The sequence below is a fragment of the Vigna radiata genome, chromosome 5 (assembly GCF_000741045.1).
Source record: "Vigna radiata var. radiata cultivar VC1973A chromosome 5, Vradiata_ver6, whole genome shotgun sequence".
Classification (NCBI taxonomy): domain Eukaryota; kingdom Viridiplantae; phylum Streptophyta; class Magnoliopsida; order Fabales; family Fabaceae; genus Vigna; species Vigna radiata.
Window position 1 is genome coordinate 4668720 of NC_028355.1, and position 22131 is coordinate 4690850.

A 22131-nucleotide genomic window follows, 5' to 3' on the forward strand; every position below is an offset into this window, starting at 1 on the left:
GTCCACGTGTAATTCGACATTAATTGATGTCCAATAGAGAATCCGACGTCAAATTAACATTTTCCAATATGACGTCAGGACGAGACTCGACGTTGAATGTCCAAAATAACATACATAAAAACCTTTTTTTCGAAATGGTGTCAATTTTTAAAATATGTGAATTCTAAATCTTAATTGAGTGTAATATTACACTTAAACAGTAATTAATTTTTTTCCAAATGTGACTTTGGCCTTATTTTGCCATGTATTTTAGTATTTTAAAATATGACAACTTATTGAAAATTGATTAAAATGAACATTTAGTAATTTAAACGCTTTGGACCAAATTAAACAATTTTTATAGAAGAACAAACCACGCTGAAAAAAACTTAAGGATTATCTTAAACAAAACTAACCAATATAAAAACCATTAAGTGTTATTTTATTTTTGCTTATATACTAAAGCAATTCGTTGCTGCGAGGAAAAGAAGGTTTAATAGGGGCTGAAAGCTGCTGGTCCAATTACAAGTTAAGAAGCTTTGGTATGTGATTTCATATTTTATTACTTATATTTGGTTTAAATATTTCATTGGTTGGTAACTCCTACATTACTTGTTTTTGGCATATAATTGTGGACATCAATTTCTCATTAATATGATGAGGCTTGCTGCTGTAAATTTAATTTACTGAATTGTAATACACGAGCATAATAGTGTAGAAGCTGTCAAATAAGGTTGATGATGAGGCTAACTTCTGTATGAGCTAGACTATATTGTTGATGCATCATATAAATTTGTTTATTTTATATTTATCTTATTATAATATACAGCAGACTTAAATATCAAAATTGAAAACATGAAGAATGCACAAACCTACTTTTATTTAAATTAAATTATGATCTAATTAATAAATAAATAATTTAGTAATAATGATAATAAATTATTATTTAAATAATAATGGTATAATAATACTAATTGTGTGATTTCTATGCGTATTGTGATGAATTAATCCTAGTCCTTTCATTTGGGTACTCTGAACTTTGTGCCGCCGAACTTATGTTTTCAGGTTCAGCCAAATGCTCCACTAACCACCATTTGTTACGTCTCTTCAGCATTGCCAGAATCTTCCATGCAAGGTTTTTCAGCACTTCATCTTCTATGTTAGATCTCTGCACCAAGCCCCAGCACCTTCAACAACTCCATGCCAGGTTCTTCCTCCATGGCCTCCACCAAAACCAATCTCTTTCCTCCAAACTCATGGACTGCTACTCCAAATTTGGACTCCTGGACTTAATGCACAAGCTTTTTTACTCCACTCAAAACCCAGATTCTGTTCTCTACAAAGCAATCTTAAGAAACTTGTATCAGTTTGGTGAATATGACAAGACCCTCTTTTTGTACAAAGAGATGGTTGGGAAGTCCGTGTACCCAGATGAAGAAAGTTGCTCTTTTGTTTTGAGATCTTGCTTTTGTTTGTCTCATGAACAAGGGAAGATGGTTCATGGGCAGATAGTAAGGCTGGGTTTGGATGCATTTGACTCGGTGGGAAGAACTTTGGTAGAGTTGTATGACATGAATGGTTTTATAAATGTGGATGAACCTGCTGAAGGAAAATATGTAAAGGAACTGAATTATTGGAATAACTTGATTTCAGAGGCATCTGAAAATGGGAAAATGGAGGAAAGCTTTAAATTTTTGTGTAGGATGAGAAAGGAGAATATCCAACCTAATTCAAGTACTGTGATTGGCTTGTTAAAGTCCACTGTTAAGTTGAACTCTCTGAAGACAGGACAATCCCTACACTCCTTTGTTGTTGTGAGCAACCTGTGTGAAGAACTAGCTGTGAATACTGCACTGTTGTCAATGTATGCAAAGTTGGGTAGTCTAGAAGATGCAAGAATGCTGTTTGAGAAAATGCCTGACAAGGACCTTGTAGTCTGGAACATAATGATTTCAGCATATGCAGGGAATGGATTCCCCAAGAAATCCTTAGAACTTGTATATTGTATGGTTAGATCAGGTTTTAGACCTGACTTGTTCACGGCAATTCCTGCCATTTCTTCTATCACTCAATTAAAGTATAATGAATGGGGAAAGCAAATGCACGCTCATGTGATAAGAAATGGTTCAGATTATCAGGTATCCATTCACAATTCTTTAATCGACATGTATTCTGCATGTGATGACTTAAATTTGGCACAAAAGATTTTTGGCTTCATAATGAACAAGACTGTGGTTTCATGGGGTGCAATGATCAAAGGATATACAATGCATGATCAGCCTCTCGAGGCTCTGTCTCTATTCTTGAAAATGAAGTTGAGTGGTACTAGAATTGACTTCATTATAGTCATTAACATCTTGCCAGCCTTTGCAAAGATAGGGGCATTGCATTATGTAAGTTACTTACACGGTTACTCTTTGAAAATCAGTCTTGATTCACTCAAATCCCTTAAGACATCCTTTCTTAGTAGCTATGCAAAATGTGGTTGCATAGAAATGGCCAGAAAGCTTTTTGATGAAGAGAAAAGTATCCATAGAGATATAATTGCGTGGAACTCAATGATCAGTGCGTATTCTAAACATGGAGAGTGGTTTAGATGTTTTCAATTGTACAGCCAAATGAAACTATCGAACATTGTACCGGACCAAGTAACATTTCTTGGGCTGCTCACAGCTTGTGTTAATTCAGGCCTTGTTAGCAAAGGCAAAGAGATTTTCAAGGAAATGGTGGAAATATATGGTTGCCAACCTTGTCAGGAACACCATACTTGTATGGTTGATCTACTCGGACGTGCTGGCCAAATCCATGAAGCCAATGAAATAATAAAAACTATTCCACTGGAGTCAGATGCAAGGGTTTATGGCCCCTTGTTGAGTGCCTGTAAGATGCACTCAGAGACCCGTTTAGCAGAACTTGCTGCTCAGAAGCTTATAAATATGGAACCTAAAAATGCTGGAAACTATGTATTGCTCTCCAATATATATGCTGCAGCAGGAAAGTGGGACAAAGTTGCTAAAATGAGGAGTATTCTTAGAGATAGAGGACTAAAGAAAACACCAGGTTGTAGCTGGCTTGAATTAAATGGACAAGTGCACGAGTTTCGTGTTGCAGATAAATCTCATAAAAGATGGGAGGATATATACTCAATCTTAAATGTACTAGAGTTGGAAGCAGGGGATATGGAGAATGATCTTAAACTCTTTGACCCTTCTGTCATTAAGGGGTGTGAATTGCACATGAATCAACATAACCTAAGACATAACACGATAAGTTAAGATAATCTAGATGTCATGTAAGCTCCACTTTTACCTTGGAGTTGAAGATTATAAATTACAAAATTTTACTCAGAGATCTGCTCCACCTGAGAAAAGGATCATAAATGTGTATTGGTCATTTCTTTTCATTTGTTAGGCTTTGTTTTATGGCTTTGGATGTTTTAAGTGGTATTTAAGGTATCATAAATGAAAAGAGAAGATAGTTATGCACATTTTGCCATTTATTTATTGTAATTGTAAAGGCAAAGGCAGGATTTTACGTATTAGGGGCATTTTTATTAACTTGTTGGAATGTGCAATTTTACAAAATTATCTAGCCTTTGCTGTTTTGATTCATTCCGCAGATTTGTCTGTTGTTTTATTTTGTTCTCGATCAAAATCACTCTCAACTTTCTTCTTTAGGATTGTTCACTTTTAGGTTTTGAAGTGGTTTTTATATAAATTGGAGTCTTCAGTATTACTGATGCTTCGTTAGGTCATTTTCTTTGTGGAAACATAGTTCTAGAAGGTTATAAGCAGGCTTGACAACAAACCAAACCAACTCAAACTTATTTCAAGTTTCATTCGATAATCAATTCATTGAACTTCCTTAAATGAGTGAACTTGTTAAATAATAGGTTCAACTTAAATTATGATTAGTTTGATTTGTTTAGTTTATGAAATATACAAATATATGCTAATATTGTAAAACCCTTGAGAATGGCTCATTTTCATTCAAATTCCTTTTTTTTTCTTTATTATATAAAATTACAAAATTATAAAATTGGAGAATTGTAAAATAACAAAATCATAAAATTACAAAAATTATATGTGATAAAAACTCAGTAACACGATGATAATAATCACATCATCCAATTAAAATAAATTAATATAAAGAAATCGGTTGAAAATTTTTAAATTTTTAAAAATTCAATAAATTACAAAAATTCATTTGGAGGAAAATTCTTAATCTTATCAAAGTAATTTAGACTTAATTAAGCTTAATTTAAAATATTAAATTTATGAGAATGTTTTGTGTGAACAAAATATTTATATAAAAGATTAAATTGACGGAAGCCAGCAAATCGGTGATCTGTCCTTGTGTTTTGGAGAGAGCAGAGAAGAGGAGAGAGTGAAAATGAAGGTTGCTCCCATAGTGGTGTTCTTGTTCAAAGACGATGAGGGTTTCGCCGCCGCTATATTACAAGCTCTCCACCCGAACACCTCATCCTCCTTCACCCGGCGGTGATTCTTCTTCTCTTTTTCTTCACTCAACTCAAGCTCATAATCATTATTTTATTCATGAATTTTTGTGTTGTAGAGAGGAACCATTCGACCACTCCCTGGAGCCTTATGCAATCAAGCACGTCAAAGCATCTGGCAGCGTTTCGCACTTCGTTGATGAGCACGGCGCTTATATGGTTACTCTCCTCAACCACCCTTTTACACTTTTTTCTCGTGTTTTATCAGATATTGTTATATGATGGTAATTGATTTGTAAAGCACAAAAATTAGATGCCCTTTTGGATGAAATTGTGAAATGATAGTGAGTGGTTGCCAGATATATGTTAAATTTGGCTTTCTTGTTGAGTGGAGTGGCATTGAAGAGAGTGAATACAACTTTTGTTTGACTGCTGAGTCCTGGTGAGCCAACTGAAAAAGGTCTTAAGTCATTCTGACTATCCTTGAGCCTCTTACATAGTGGTTAGGTTTTTATTTTCAAATGCTGGATCTGAAATTTTGGTATAAATAGAGGTGGTTCGTTGTTGAAGGTTGCAAATGAATTCTGTGGTGGGTGGACTAAACTGTTCTTACTTCGATGTTAAATGAAATTAATGAATGGATTCCAATGCTCAGAAACAGCATATTGAGCGGATTCTCTCGAACAACATCTTTCTTTTTTCCTTTCTGAAAACAGAATTTATCAATCATAACTGATTTATTCTCCAGTCTAGTATCTTGTAGTTAATTTTACACTCCCTTGCTAGGATATGATTTTTCAGATCTTTATTCAAGGTGTTTCTATGATTACGTGTGATGTTTCAACTTAAATAATTGTAAATTCTAGTATTTTCTTTATATAGGATAAATTTTTCTGCTGAGTTTGGCTTTCTGAAAATTTTACAAGCTGCTGCTTGATTCTGTAAAATTGGAGTTAATACTCTGAGCAATTAGATTACATTAATGGTAAACTTAAACCATACAAATTTATCTTCTTAGATGATTTGTTATTGGCATGCTTTAGAAATACATCTGATTCTGTTAGACTTTTCGTATTCAGGTCTCAATTGTGGCTATGGAGCATTATGAGCCACCAGTACTAGCTTGTGCTCTAAATGAGGTCCTCAATAAAATTACGGCTGATAAATCATCCCTTCCAACACTTTTGGTACCATTTTTGGTGGAATCTTCCAAGGTTAAAGGGCAAGTTAAATACCTAGGATCAGATGAAAGCAAACCTCTAATATTTGGTATACGGATTGGCCAAAATACAGACATAATGCAGGCATTACTCAACAAAACACAGGAGCTACCATCTTCGTTATGGATTCAACATGAAAATTTTGCATCTTTTCTTCACTTTGTTCGTGTAATGCAGTTGCCAACCTTTCTTCTAATTGGACAAACTAGTCAATATTTGGACACTAAATCCTCTAAACATCACGAGGTATTCATTTTCCTCATCACTTTTAAAGCATGTTTAATTTTTAACTCTAGAAAATTTTCTACTAATTTTGAGACTGGTTGGTCTCAATGGATTGCATATCATGTGGCTACCGTCCTGTAAACAGGGTTACAGGGGGACTGTTGGCTTAGTTATTCTATTTTTACCATGCAATAACCTAAAAAAGAAATTGTGTAGCATTCTTCATTTTTTATCATTCAATTCAATAAACTGGTGCCTCTTCAACATCTAATTTATGTTTGTTTCTGCTAGATAATTCATGCTATAGGTGAGATTTTGGCTAGCGCTACAGGTCTGCAGTTTTCAGAAGAGAGAGTGTTATGGAATCCGAAGAAGAAATCAGGTGAAAGCAAAGAGCCATGGCGTGCATTATATGGTTGAAACATGGATCATTAACATAGTGATTTGGAACATGTATTTTCATGGATCTGATTCACAGAACCATTGATCTTATGTATCAACTATTTCCTTCAAAAGTTATTATAAATTCCCCCCATATTCTCTTTGCACCTTGTTTAAGTGTCTTCGTATTATGTAAAGTGATGGATGTTGCCATAACATGTAGCTGCTGTTCTTCACCTATTCGAAGTACTGCGTAGTAGATTTCACCGTTTATGTTATACACCACATTGTGTACTTACTATCGCTTTGGTCCTATTACCTCTTTCGAAGGGAGGTCAAGATGAGAGCAGCGATTTTTTAGATTTTCGTTTCTGTAATAGAAACACATTAAAGTCGAGGAGGAGTTTCTAACTAAATGTCTACATTTTGTTAGTGATAAAACATTTAGGTGGAATAAATGATTCAAAAGTGTTATTTCAACATCCTCTGTTTTTTTAAACATTTCAAACAAGTAGTTCTTGTTTTTAACTATAATAATATGAATATGTGAATTAAAAAAATTTATGAATAAAATACTAGAACAATTATTACCTTGACAGTTATTTAATAGTTACATGACTAACTGCAATTCTCAATATATCAAGTAATTATTCTTGAAGGACACGTTTCAATTATACTTTTGGAGAAAATTTGACTAAAGTTCTTATAAGCAGAGATGACACAAGACCCACCAATTTCTAAAAAAGTAATCTTCTAAAAATGCAATATTGGGATGTTCTTATATTTGACTATCTGTTTTTGTCTATTTTACAGAGTTAGTTGAAGAAATGATATTACACACGAGGCAGTTATGATACTAGTACTGTGTAATGTACAGTCAAAACAAGGTTATCTTAGTAATGATAGCGTGCAACTGCTAACTACATTCATAAGATCACACAAGAAATGACGTTTTGCATGCCTTTGTTTGACGAGTTCTCCAATCTCATGTTTAGATTCCCAGTATGACGATTTCTTTTTGACCGGATCCAAGCTTCTGTGTCGATTTCCCTAGTGTAAGACAGTGACTATTAACCTGAAAGATTCCATCAATAACATATCAGTCATGCAGATGAACAGATAGAACCAACTATTAACAAACTGATTTTGCAGAATAGTCGGAGTAAAGTTTCACGAGCGAAGTTTAAACTTACGATCTAATAATTAACTAAAGTAGAACTAACTATACCGCAAAGAAATAACACACACCTAAAGTAGCTGCTGAACCATAAAAATAGTAACTTGATAATGATGTTCTTGATCAAACAAAGTTCAAGAAAAGCGTGTAAAATACCTAAAGTGAGACCACAAAACGTAAATGACCAAATCGCCATGCAGAATAAACCAGAAGCTAATCCGAGGGAAGAAACCTACGATAATAGGTGGAGATTCATTCATTGGGACTAAAACATTCGTAGGGCTTAAATTTTCTGAAAAAAGAAGAAGAAAGAGAAAGAAAAGAAAAACCTAGTTCCTGCCCCGATGGCGGCCACCGCGACCATGGCCTCTTCGTCTACGACTTCCACGACCGCTTTCAGAAGTAGAACACTCAGGGGAGCAAGATGGTTCGTCATCTTGAGTTGAAGGGCCTCCTCCACCGTCAACGTGGCGATATTCACTTGTATATTTCTCTTCTAAGACTAAGCACCAGGTTTCAATATTACTAACTGCGATAGGAGTGAGACCCTCCAACATTCGCGCCATTTTGACGACCGACTCAAACTCCTTTGGCAATCCTGCCAAGACCGCTTCAACGTGATCTTCTTCAGACACAGGATTACCTGTTTCAGCCAAAGAATCAACAATGCTTTGGATCTTGCCAACGTACTCAGACACAGACAAATTTCCTTTCTTTATTGTCCCCAGCTCTGACCTAAGTCGCCAAACCCTTACCGCAAAATCAGAATGGAAGAGTTCTTTCACCGTTTCCCAAACCTGCCACGCGTATTGGCATCCGGCCATCAAAGAAGCAAGGTCTTCGCGCATAGACGATAACAACCACGTGCGCAACATCTGATCTTGAACAAACCATTGCCGGAACTTTTCGGTTCCGATGTTCTGCGTGCGATCGCTTTCGCTTGCGTACGGTTCAGGATCGAAGATCTTCTCCACGAACCGTAGCAGATTGCGGGCTTTCAAGACACCTTCAACTTTCTCATTCCATTCAAGATAATTCTTGCCGTTCAGCTTAATTGGTATTTCGTCGGTAAGAGTTAGGGTGTCGGATATTGATAGAGATGCCATCGCTGACGTTAGGGACGAAGCGGACGTGGACGCCGAAGTCGAGGTGGACACGGATGTCGTAGTGACTGTTGACGCCGATGGCGAACTGGCCGACGGCAGCGACGTTACCGGTGGTGATGTCGAGAATGGTGTTGATGCGGACACATTGTGGGTAGACGACGATGACGTTGGGTGGCCTGGCGATGACGTAGGGTGGGCAGAAGATGACGTAGGGTGGGCAGAAGATGACGTAGGGTGGCGAGAAGTTGACGTAGCGTGGCATGACGATGTGGAGGCGGACTTTCTCGAGGAAGCCGCAGAGCCTTTTTTTCTACTGCCTTGTTTCTTTGGCGCCATTTAAGTGTAGAGAAGAGGATTCAATATTGGAATGTACTTTCTACTTTTAATGTTATTCACCTTTATATTTATGCTAATAAAACAAATCACAAGAAAATCTTACAAAAAAGAAGAAAAATAAGTTATACCGTATAACTACTTACTTTTCTCGCAAAAAGTATTACACGAAAATAGATAATTAGGGACAGAAAAAATATTTACATATCTTTAAAGTCCGCAAGTATCATTTTTTTTTAATTATCCCTTTTGATGCTGTAATTCAATTCACATAATAATTTATTTATTAAATTTTATTTAGATGGTTTTTATTTAGACATTTAACAAAATCTAATTAACTTTAAAATAGAATTATAGACTAGAGAAATATTAATTATTTAATACCTACTTAAAATTTTATTTTGTATATTTATATTTTTGTCGTAAACTGGGTTTGAATATTTTCCTTTTAACTTTTATGTTATATTTGAGTGATGTACTACATGTGTCATTAATCAGAGTTAATTTAATCTCTGTAGCACTGTTGGGCAAGGTGGGGTTAAAGTGTTATTTAAGTCTGACAAAATCATTATGACAAAAAATAATGTTTTGTGGGGAATAGATATTGTGATCAATGTTTCTTTGTACTTAACATTTCTGAAATTATAAATGAATCTAGTTCTTCTACTTATATTGTTGACTCATATGATATATGACATGCTAGATTAGGTAATGTGAATTCCTCGTATGTTTTGAAATTACAATGACTAGGATTGATTAATATGCATGATAAATAGAGTAGTAAGTGTGATATATGTGTAGAATCTAAATTAACAAAGAAGACATGTTTTTCTGTAGAATGCCAAACTGAATTGTTAGGGTTAATTCATACTGATCTAGCTGATATGAAACAAACCATGTCTAGAGGAGGTAAAATTATTTTGTGACTTTTATAAATGATTTTTCTAGATACACCAAACTTTACTTAATCAAACATAAAGATGAAGCCCTTGATGTATTTTTAACTTATAAAGCAGAAGTAGAAAATCAATTGAATAAGAAAATTAAGAGGATTATATCAGATAGAGGTGGTGAGTATGTGTTGCTTAATGACTATTGTGTTAAAGAAGGGATTATCCATGAAGTGACCCCACCATATTTACCCGAGTCTAATGGAGTAGCTGAGAGAAAAAATAGAACCCTTAAGGAAACGATGAATGTTATGCTTGTTAGTTCTAGTGCACCTGATAACCTTTGGGGAGAAGCCTTGCTTACTGCATGTTTTTTACAAAATAGAATACTCCATAAGAAAACTGGTAAAACTCCTTATGAGTTGTGGAAAGGTTACCAACCTAACCTTAAATATCTAAGAGTGTGGGGGTGTCTAGCTAAGGTGATGTTACCCGATCATAAGAAAAGGTAAATATGCTCTAAAACTGCTGATTGCATGTTCTTAGGGTATGCTGAACATAGTGTTGCCTACAGGTTTCTAGTTGTTAAAAGTAATATACTTGAGAGAAATTCTATAATGGAGACGAAAAATGCTGAGTTTTTTGAACATGTTCCCTTAAAGGTTAATGAAATGTCTCAACCTATTGATGATAATAATAATAGTGATACCATGAATGATGATTTGAGAATAAGTAAAAGACAGAGAAAGGAAACTTCCTTTGGAGATGACTTTCATACTTATCTTGTTGATTGTGATCCAACAAGCTTTGTAGAAGCTACTAGTGCTCCTGATGCAAAACAGTGGGATAAAGCCATTAAGATTGAAATTGAATTAATTCAGAAAAACAATACTTGGACTTTAGTAGATTTGCCTAAAGGAGCAAAACCCATTAGTTGTAAGTGGATCTTTAAGAAGAAATATCACCTTGATGGATCCATAGAGAAATATAAGGCGAGATTAGTAGCAAAAGGATTTACTCAAAAACCCAACACAGATTACTTTGATACTTTTGCTCATGTGACTAGGATTTCCTCTATCCAAGTGTTGTTAGCTCTAGCAGTTATACATAAACTAGTGATACATCAGATGGATGTTAAAACAGCCTTTTTGAATGGTGATTTAGAGGTTATATGACTCAACCTGAATGGTGTATTGTACCTGGTCAAGAGGATAAAGTTTGTAAACTCTTAAAATCTTTGTATGGGTTGAAACAAGCACCAAAACAGTGGCATGAAAAACTTGATAATGTATTACTATGTGATGGTTTTTCACCTAATGATGCTGATAAATGTGTGTACTCTAAATCTGAAAATGGCGATAGTGTCATTGTTTGTATGTGGATGACATGTTAATCTTTGGTACATGCAACGAGATTGTCGCTTGAACTAAATTGTTTGTAGGATCAAAATTTGAAATGAAAGACATGGGTGAAACTAATATGATTTTAGGTATTAGAATCATAAGGAAGGGAGATAATATATTACTATCTCAAGAACAAATATATTGAGAAACTTCTTAAGAAGTTTGGGTTTTATTACTTAAAACCAGTGAGTACCTCTTATGATGTTAATTCTAATTTAATGAAAAATAGAGGAGAATCATTATCTCAGCCTCAGTATGCCCAGATAATTGGGAGCTTACTGCACTTAATGAACTTTTCTAGACCTGATATTGCTTATGTAGTAGGTAGACTGAGTAGGTACACTCAATGTCTAAATCAGGAACATTGGGATGTACTTGCTACGCTTATGAGATACTTAAGAGGTTCAATGGATTATGGCATTGAATATAGTGGATTTCCCACTGTAATAGAAGGGTATAATTGATGACTTGGGTCCAAGCCCATCATGGACCCACAAGGAGAAGGGGTAAAACTGTCCAAATGAAGAATAAAGTTGCTTGGCGCCACCCCTCATTCTACTAAGCACACCGTGTCATTTCTTTCACATTTAGGCACATGTAGAACGTGTAGCTTAGGAGTTTNTGGCATNTTATGCATTTGCTGCACATTTTCAATGCTTGGACACGTGGGTTGTGATCCACTTCATANGGGATTCATCTCCACCGCATACAGCTAGGAGGATTTACTATAAATCCATCATAGCACTCTTGTATAAACACTTTTGGAATATTATGAGATTTTCTTCTGCTGATGCATTTTCCAGCAACTAAATCTCTGCACCAAGAGTCTCCTCCTGAGCTTTCCCGATTCCAACTAGCTTCCTTCCGGTGGAAGGCTGCCTGAGCTAGATCTCACCATCACCGAGAGCTCCTCTGCCATCAAATTCCTCCATTGATCCGCATCTTCCGCTGCTACCAAACACTGCAAGACGTCCGCTGCTTGTTCTCCCCTTCCACTGGCTGGATCGACTTCATCAATAATGATGCTAACTGGATCTCTGATTCAGACGAGACAAAATCCACTAGTGGTTATGTATTCACACTTGGGAGTGATGCAATTACATGGAGATCAGTCAGGCAAACTATTATTGCAAGATCAACAATGGAATCTGAGTTTGTTGCTCTTGAGATGAATGGAAATGAGGCTGAGTGGTTGAAAAACTTCTTAGTAACATTCCACTAGGAATGAAACCAACCTCATCGGTGTCAATACATTGTGATTGCCAATCGGTAATAACTATAGCTAAAAACAAGAATTACAATGGAAAAAATAGACATATACAATTGAGACACAATTTGGTGAAGTAGCTGCTAAAGAGTTGAACTATTTGCAACGATTATGTGAAGTCAGAACAAAATCTAGCGGATCCTCTGACAAAACCCTTGGGAAGACAAATGATATTGGAAACATCGAGGGGAATGAGACTTAACCCACTTGCAAACAAAAAGTGATGGTAACCTAACCTTTGTGATTGGAGATCTCATGAATAAGGTTCATATTGGTAAAAAAAAATGTCACTTGTTAAGTCTGATAGCACTAAATTGATTTTAATCAATTATGTCCCTTCCTATGGTGTGTGTGAAAGTGTTAGAGACTGCATTATTGAGAGGTTAAACTTTGTCATTAAAATTCTATTGGTGAAAGAATTTTAGCTTAAACAAAGTTTTTAATGATTTTCATATCCCTTATAGGTGGTGTATGATTTGCAGCATACACTTGATGAAATCACCTATATGAGTGTCAAGTAGGGCCGCTTGCATGAGATCGTGGCATGATCTCTAGAGCACTCATGAATACCGGACACACGCATGGCCTAGTAAGCGCAACACAACGATGACAACAAGGATTGTGGGAGTGTATTGTGATTGATAAACCTCTAACACATGTCAAGTGTCTTTGGTTCATATAGCTTGCTATACCAACTACATTGTGTGTTAAGTTTATAAATCTAAGACTGGTTCATATAGCTTGTTATACCAGTTCTAATGCATTACATCCTATGAAACCTAGAATAAAAGTTTCTTATCTTTCTTTTAGTGTTAAAACTATTTGAGTCAAAGATTTTTTTTCTTTCTTTCAACTTTCTTTTAGAATAAGTGGGGGATTGTTGTAATAAAGATATGTTATTGCAAAAGAATATTTTGCAAATGTAACGTTGATTGCAACGTTCCTTCTTTGAACGTTGGTATGCTATTAATTGGCAACGGGAAAAATTGAGCAACATTAAAATTTTTTATGATTTTTTAATTCCTTTTATTTAATTGTTCTTTCCCTAGCTCTATGAATAGGGAGCTCCCCCTCCATTCCAAAATACACAAAATTCATTCTCTCATTCTCCTCTTCTCTGATTTTCCTTCTTTAGCTCTTTTCCTTTTCTAAAATTATTCAAGATTATTTTTATACTATGTTTAGAGTTCTTTGCTAGTTCTGAGATCTCATAAATTCTGAGAAATTCTTGTTGTATCCTAGAGCACTTGCACAACACACCGCGGATAAGTCCTTAAGAACAGTGACTCTACACGCTTCAGAAAATACTATTTTGTCAGTTTTTACGACATGTATTATGTAAACTTACATTATATCCAATAAAATAAGATAAAAATAAAAACTCTTTCAAATGTATTAACTTGATTTTATCATTCTTTATAAAGACATCAATTAATTTTTGTAGTAACAAGTTGGGATAATTGAATTTCACCAATAAACCCAATTCCGAATGAAAGAAATACCATGACTTTAATCTTTTAAAAAAAAAAATCATCATACAATAAGTCAACAAAATTTAAAGTAATTTTTCTTTCACTTTTAAATTTACCTACTATAGAACCAGAGTGAACATTATCTCCATAAAATAAATATAATAATTTAATTGTGCCATGAATTTTTTTTGTCTATAGCAAACATAACCTAAAAACATCTTATTTGAGTAAAACTCACCCATTTAAATTTTTAAGGTTATACTTCCAACTACAATAATTAAATCTTTGTTTATTATAACTTTTATCATTTTATAATAATAATAATAATGCTAATACATATCATTATTATATTTATTTGCTATAAATGATAAATATTTGACACCAAAACAAATAATTATATAAATAAATAAGACTAGTGTATAATTAAAAATAAATAAATAAGAGATATATATGATTTTGAAATAAATATAACTAAATAAATCAAACTAATGTGTAATTCAAGATAAATATAAATAAATAAATAAGACATTAGGATATAAATATAAATAAAATAGAACGAATATGTAGTTAGAAAGAAATAAAAATTAAAATGAGATTAAAGACATCTTACTTATGTATATAAATAATTATAAATAATGAATAATAAAAAATAAAGATAAAATAATAGAATGTCTCTTTTCCTTGTGAATTTAAACATTTTAAAGATTATCTCTCTGTTCTCATTGCGCTGATTTTTACTCTATCTCTTCTTACGTCTGTTTTTTTTTTTTTTCATTCACCTCCATGAGTTATTGTAATAATTAATTTAGTCAAGTTTCATTAAATTCCCTTAAACATATTCCAATTACATTAGTTTCTCACTTTTCATTCCATATTTTTCTCTAAAGTGATCCTCAGATTGGATAAGGTCTGCAGCTTCCCATGTGCACTTCTTCCTTTATATTATTTTATTCTTAACAAGCTATTACTTAATTATTATTATAACATTTTACTGGATTGTTTAGTCAGTTCTTCGTATAATTTACATAAGGTAATAAATATATAACATACGATTATCTTATTCTATTATTTTATAAAAAAAAAAACCTTGAAATCTATATATAAATATTCGAATATCGAAAACATTGTATTATTAAAAAAAAAGTAAATGACAGACGAGGATTTCCAAAATTGCCTGATAACATTTAATTACCTGATAAAATTTTATGCTAAGAAGAGCATCCCTAGCTTTGTGTTCATTGAATGTAATCTCAGAGTGATGGAGTATTTTCATCAGGTATTCCAAATTCATGTCTACATACATGAGCATCACATTAAAATTGTAATGTGGAGGGAAATCGTGAACCGAAAACCTAAACCTAATGACGTAAATTTTGATAGAGGTATTAACCGGTGGTGACGGGCAAGATGTTGGAAATCTCACGTCGAATAGAGATAAGACCAAATTATAATATATAAGTGAGGTGCAAACCTCACCTTACAAATCGTTTTGTAGAATTGAGTTAGACCTAAACCCACATTCTAATACAAGATTGCTTAAATGGCAAAAAGCGTAATTCTCAAAAACATAGTAAGGACCGTTTGAGAGGTCGTCGGGGGGTTGAAACCAGTAATTACTGGCAACAAATTGAGGGAAGAGAAAGTCGAATTGAAAGTAGTAATAACTGCCAGCAAACACTGGCAACCGCTGATGGATATTGATGAACCATGCACTCAATAGCTTAGCTAAAACTATTTCTTATGTTGTACGTGAAGATATGTAAATGCAATCTTCGCATTGATCTCACAATGTAAGGGCATGACTCAATGGAAGAGAAATTATAAACACTAGTGTTCGGATACAATTTCAATTTGGATGTTATTTAGGTTTTTAATAATTGCTGTTATTTCTTTTACTTTCTACATTTCTTTTAGGATTGTTTAGACTTTCTTTATGAGAAAAATAAGGTAAATATTTCAAAAATATTTAATTAATGATTTCAAGAAAAAAAGTATATGTATATGAGGTTTATATATGTTGTAGTCCCGGTATAAAACTATTTTTGTGTGATTATATTATCTAGTAATTTTGTTTGAGAATTGCAATCTCGACAAATATCAACCAGCAAGATCAAGAAGGCAATGAAGATGAAAAAAAGTTGAACTGCCAAGTAATTTTTTGGATGAAAGTGATGATGTAAACCCTTTAATATGTGTGATTTGTATATAAGTAGTTTTTGTTTTGTAACAATACTTTGAAGAATCATTTTTCTACTTTGAATTATCATTGAACATTTTTTGTCTTATAATAATTCCTTGTAAATTCTGTTTTATTTATATTTTAATTACATAAAGTTATTTAGAAGAGTTATATTACATACAAATTGTAACTTGATGTTTTGAATAAATATATAAAAATAGTATATTAACTAAAATTAAATATAAAAAAGAATTTGACAAATATACATTTAAATTAATTTACAACATATAACTACCACTGATAATAATAAAAAAATAAATTTACATAATAATAATAATAATATGGTAATGATATAAATAAATTTATATCTTAATAACAAAAATTTAATATATATTAATAATAAGTAGTGATAATAATATAATTTATATCCTAATAATAAAAATAAATAATAATAATAATAATAGTAAAATATAATAATATAAATACATTTATACTAATAATACATTAATTTATAATATTAACAATAATAATAATAATAATAATAATAATAATAGCTTTTATTACATGGATAATTTAGTCATCTTACATTTTCATCTATTAAATTAATTGTTTTATCTTTCTCAAATGTATCCTCAAATCCAAACAAAGCATTAGTAGCAACTAATTAAATATTGATAATATATAATGAATACTTATAATTAATAAAAATTTCATTTAACTATTTATTTTTATGTTAGCCAATAACTTTGTGCAATCTTAAACATACACTAATCTCATTATTATTATCATTAATTATTATTATTATTATTATTATTATTATTATTATTTATACAGTTTACAAATACATTTAAAGTTATACATTTAAAAATATTAAATGACAAACAAAAGCATATTAACAACCATAAATATTATTATTATACATTTTAATTTTTAATATTAAAAAATCTACATGTAATTCTAACTAAAGAAATCGCATAATTTGTCATTCCAACAAACAGTTCCAGTAGCAAACTCCATGACTGAGTTATTGAGTCAACCAAATTCAGTAACATTATGTCAAAGTAAACAAATTAAAGAAAGAAGCAGAAGACCTACTTCCTACCTCCACGGCCACCACTCGCTTCAACCCCTTAACGGCGACGACCACTGTAACGGCCACCTCTTCCACCACGTTGACCACCGCCACGGCCTCTTCCCGCTCCATCAGCATTATCGTTGCTAGAATGTCCTGGAGTAACAACATGAAGAGATCCAAGGGGAAGTAGAGTTTCAAGGGGAACTTCACTCTCTAAATTGTTAACCAAGGTTTCTTGTATTGTCATTAAGGATTCAAGATGAGAAACCGTGGCACGTTCACGACGCGCACGAATGATCGCTCGCAGAGATTCATACTCGTCTGGCAACCCTTCCAAAATGGCGTCAACATGATCTTGTTCAGACACATCATCTCCCAAAGCAACCAACGTACCAATGAGAGCAGTGATCCTGCTAACGTAATCTCTCACACTTTGATTTCCTTTCTTTGTATTCTTAATCTCTTCCCTTAAGCCTGTCTTCATATTTCTTATCAACTCATTACGGCAGATTTCCAGCACTCCACTCCAAACCTCCCATGCGTGTTCCTTTCCCCTCACAAAAGAACATACGGATTCAGATAAAGATGATAACAGCCAAATGCGCACCCTTTGATCTTGAATAACCCATTTCCGATACTCTTCCCTTACGATATCACGAGAACGATCCATTTCACTTGCATATTTTTTAGGAATAACAGGGTTTGTAACCAACCTTAGCATGTTTTCTGTGATCAATACACGCACAACCTGTTTTTTCCATGCAACTATATTGTTCACCCCTTCCAGTTTTATGGGTAACTCGTCTGTGAGTCTCCATGGTACCGAAGATGACTTGGATACTGGTTGTGGTGCCCATGAGGTAGATGTTTTGGGTGCTGAGTCCGTTGCCCACGCCGCTGATGCTAATTCCGATAGCGATGACAACGCCGATGCTGATACTACTGTTTTTGCTGTTGTCGATGCTGACGCCAATGCTAAAGCGGAAGCATAAGCCGAAGCTGATGCGGCTACTGAAATCGAAGCAGAGGTGGAAGATGAAGTAGAAGATGACGCAGATAACGAAACAGAAGCAGAGGATGAGGTGGGAGATGACGAATGTACCGAATCACAAGCGGAGGTGGAAGAAGAGGCTGAAGCACCTTCATCGATTTGGGCCATGAGAACACAGAGAAGATTGTTGTTAGGTTTCTGTCTTTAAATAAAATTTACCATTTATTTGGGATTCTTTGCTATAGAATAGGTCTTTATGGAGTTTGTTAGAAGTATACTCTTCAATTTCCTTTTTTTATCGTTTTTTTATTAAAAGTAAAGCTTTTCATTTTTTCCCTTTATTAAAAAAAAAGCAACACTATTTATTAAAAGAATAAAAGAAATTTTAAGTTCTGTATTAAACACGTAATAAAAATAATTAACACCAAAACGTAAATATTAATCAGAGTGCGACTTTTCTGGGTTGATATTTCGTCTTCTAGTCATCTTTACAAACCATTTGCAATTTGGTGTCACTCAAATGTAGAAACAGATACTAAGTCTTTATTGATTATATTAATAACAAGCTTAGTATATTCAATTTGTATGCACCAACTTAAGGATATGTTAGATATATTATCTTTATATTTTATCTTTAGTTAGTTTTTTATTATTTCTTATTTGTATTTTAAGCTTAGTCCGTATTTATTTTATTATAAATAGAGTGCATATTTAACACAAGAGAAATTAATCTCATACATAGTTTTCACTATATTCAACACAGTATCAAAGCAAGGTTAAAGCCTATGGTAGAGATATTTATGTTTGTTGGACATATAGTTTGACCTTCTATTGAGATTCTATTGGATCACTCGTTAATGTCTAGTCTCACCTCAACATGAAAAGTATGTTGGAAATTTCACATCGACCAGAAATAGAATCAATTTAAAATATATATGTAGTTTTGTAAAAAAAAATTATTTATAAAAATAATATGTTCTACCTCGTAAATTTATAAGCTTAAGATTATAAAATTATAATATTCTAAAATTATAAAAATAATTCAAATGTCTATGTACTTTCTTCTAAATTATAATAAAATGTCTTTTTTATAAATTAGTAAACATTATAATCCTAATTCAATAAAATCACATATATAAAAAAGATTAAACTAATAATAGTTTTTCATATTTAGACATATATATTTGTTCTTTTGAATTGTATAGCAAGACATTGAATTATTATATTATAGCCATTTTACAATATGGTATTAAAATTACATCTATGACAATAAGTTAAAAAATAAAAATTATCATATAAAAAATCATTAAAACAATATTATCTGCATAAAACCCACAAATAAAAAGGTTAAAAAATTTAAAAAAGAAAACAAAAATTATCAAATGTCTACCCATAAACAATTTGATATATCGAACAAAATTACAAATATATATTTATATATATATATATATATATATATATATATAATAAAGATATGATAAGATAATCAAAATTGTTTGAGTGACAAGAACAAGTTTTAAAAATAAAACAAAAATTAAAGATTAAAGAGAATAAAAATAAATTTTATCAATTACATAGTAAATTAAGAGTTTACGCGAATGGAAAGAGTCAAAGATTTATGTGAAAAACAAATAAAAAATCTAAAAAATAATATATACATATATAAATAATTAAACGTAAGACTTAAAAAATATTTAATTAACTGATATTGATAATACATAACTACAAAAAAAAAATGGTCAAGATTATAATAGAAGAAAACAAATTAAACAATTAAAAGAGAAAAAGAAATATGTAACAAAAGAAAAAAAAATATTCTATATCTTTTTTCAGAAAAAAAATACATAACTTTAGTTAATTTTACTTAATTTTTAAGTGGTTTCTTTTATATATGTATTTTTTAAAATGGAAATTGGTCATTTAATATATAAAAATTAACTAAAATTATAATATTTTTCTCGAAAAAAAGTCACTCAATTATATATATATATATATATATATATATATATATATATATATATATATATTCATTTCTATATCCAATTATAAATAGCGTTTTGATTTTTAAGACCAAGGATTTAACGTCTAAAGTCTACATGTAATAAGACGTGTCACCAATTATTTTTGTACCTTGGCTATTACATGATCAAACGTCTTATGCATGGCGTTGTTTCGCACTAGTGATTTAAACAATATATATATCTACAAAATGTGACTCCTAAGTTATTTTTATAATGTTTTAACGAAAACTAATTTTATTAAAATAAACAAATCAGAAATAATATTATATTTTCATTAAAATAAACAAATCAGAAATAATATTATAACAATATTTATTATTTTCTGATATTATAATATAATTTGTTGTAACATCTATTTTAATAGTGTAAAAATATTAAATAAAATGTTACAATGATAACAATTTACAAGAAAACTTAAAGATTTTTTAAGACAAATATTTATTAATGAAAACTTAACTATGTGGTTGCTCCACTCCCACATTGGATTAACGGAAAGAATATCCCTTAAGCTCACACTGTTTAAACTAATTATTACAAATATTGAAGAATGATCATTAGTCTCTAATTATATCCATCCAATGTCCATTCAATAAGTGCTCTAAATCATTAGGTGTTTTGGAATTAAAATATAACCAACAACTTCTTATTTAATATGATAAATCTTAGGTAAAAGAATTTATATAATTTTTTTCTTAAGAATTTCCCATCGACGTCATGAGTTATTACTAATCATCGGGTCGCATTTATATTTCTATCATCTTAATTAATATGTTAATTAACATAGTTTCGTATATGTTAATGAAATTATTGTCACTGACAGAGCTTAATTAAGATTCACAAAGGCCACCATGTTTAGCTACATGTAGGAAACTATGCTTTCATTTGTATGTTCTTCTTTTTAAAGTGATCTAATTAAATAATTTTCATTAAATTAATATTAGTTATTTTGTTATAACTTATATATTAAATCACTCTATTTAAAAAATAAAATTAATTTAAATATTTAGACTTTTATAATAACATCAAACTTTCACACATTAAAGTGTTTGAATAGAATAAGAGGAAAGAAAATTTCATAAAAAAAAAAAAAAAAACATTCGACTGAAACAAACAAAAATAGCAAAGATGTATTAGATGTAAAAAGGAAACAAGCATAATCCGTAATTGAAAACAAGCAGCTTGAGTAACAAATTCCATGACGGAATTAATGAGTCAACACAGTAACAGTATACGAGTCAAACAGAAAAAAGAAAGAACCAAAACCTAATTGCTACCTCTTTGGCCACCACTGCCTTGACCACCTCGACGGCGACGACCACTGCGCCGGCGACCTCTACCACCACCTTGACCACCGCCCTTGCCTCTTCCCTCTGCAGCAACATTGTCGCTGTCAGGATGTCCTGGAGTAACAACATCAAGGGGAAGTTCAATCGCTAAAGTGTCAAGTACCGTTTCTTGAATTGTCATCAACGATTCAAGATCAGAAACCGTGGCATCTTCACGTGCATGAATGATCGCTCGCAAAGATTCATACTTTTCCGGCAATCCTTCCAAGATGGCGTCAATATGTTCTCGTTCGGTCACATCATCTCCCAAAACAATCAACGTATCAATGAAATAAGAGATGCTGTTAACGTAATCTGTGACAGTTTGATTTCCTTTCTTTGTGTTCTTCATCTCTTTCCTAAGGGCAATCTTGATCTTGCTTACCAACTCACTACGACAGAGTTCGTGCACTCCACTCCAAACCTCCCATGCGTGTTCCCATCCCATCACAAAAGAACACATGAATTCAGATAAAGATGATAACAGCCAAAAGCGCACCGTTTGATCTTGAACAACCCACTGCCGATACTCCTCCGTTATGAGATTAACAGAACGGCAGACTTCGCTTGCATATTTAATAGGGGGCACAGGGTTTGTAACGAACCTTGTTAAATTTTCTGTGATCAACAC

The 22131-nt window shown here is 32.4% G+C and overlaps 3 protein-coding genes across 4 annotated transcripts; 2 read left to right on the top strand and 1 right to left on the bottom strand.

Moving 5' to 3' along the window:
* Nucleotides 1-888: 888 nt before the first annotated feature.
* Nucleotides 889-3590, top strand: LOC106760103 (pentatricopeptide repeat-containing protein At1g11290, chloroplastic). Its single transcript, XM_014643533.2, has one exon. The coding sequence runs from the start codon at nucleotides 1035-1037 to the stop codon at nucleotides 3252-3254; it is 2220 nt and encodes a 739-aa protein (XP_014499019.1). The 5' UTR covers nucleotides 889-1034; the 3' UTR covers nucleotides 3255-3590.
* A 731-nt stretch (nucleotides 3591-4321) lies between these two features.
* LOC106761249 lies at nucleotides 4322-6557 on the top strand. Its single transcript, XM_014644780.2, has 4 exons — nucleotides 4322-4478; nucleotides 4555-4654; nucleotides 5515-5901; nucleotides 6172-6557. Exons 1-4 carry the CDS (start codon nucleotides 4372-4374, stop codon nucleotides 6298-6300), a joined length of 723 nt encoding a protein of 240 aa, XP_014500266.1. The 5' UTR covers nucleotides 4322-4371; the 3' UTR covers nucleotides 6301-6557.
* A 479-nt stretch (nucleotides 6558-7036) lies between these two features.
* Nucleotides 7037-8897, bottom strand: LOC111241565. 2 transcript variants are annotated; one of them, XR_002667620.1, is made up of 3 exons: nucleotides 7768-8897; nucleotides 7595-7670; nucleotides 7037-7336 (listed from the first exon to the last, which is right to left on the bottom strand). XR_002667620.1 is itself a non-coding variant. In XM_022780205.1 (2 exons), the coding sequence occupies exon 1, from the start codon at nucleotides 8878-8880 to the stop codon at nucleotides 7768-7770; it is 1113 nt and encodes a 370-aa protein (XP_022635926.1). In that variant the 5' UTR covers nucleotides 8881-8897; the 3' UTR covers nucleotides 7037-7336. The 2 variants fall into 2 exon arrangements, 1 of the variants encoding a protein (XP_022635926.1); XM_022780205.1 differs by lacking the exon at nucleotides 7595-7670.
* Between the last annotated feature and the right edge of the window lie 13234 nt (nucleotides 8898-22131).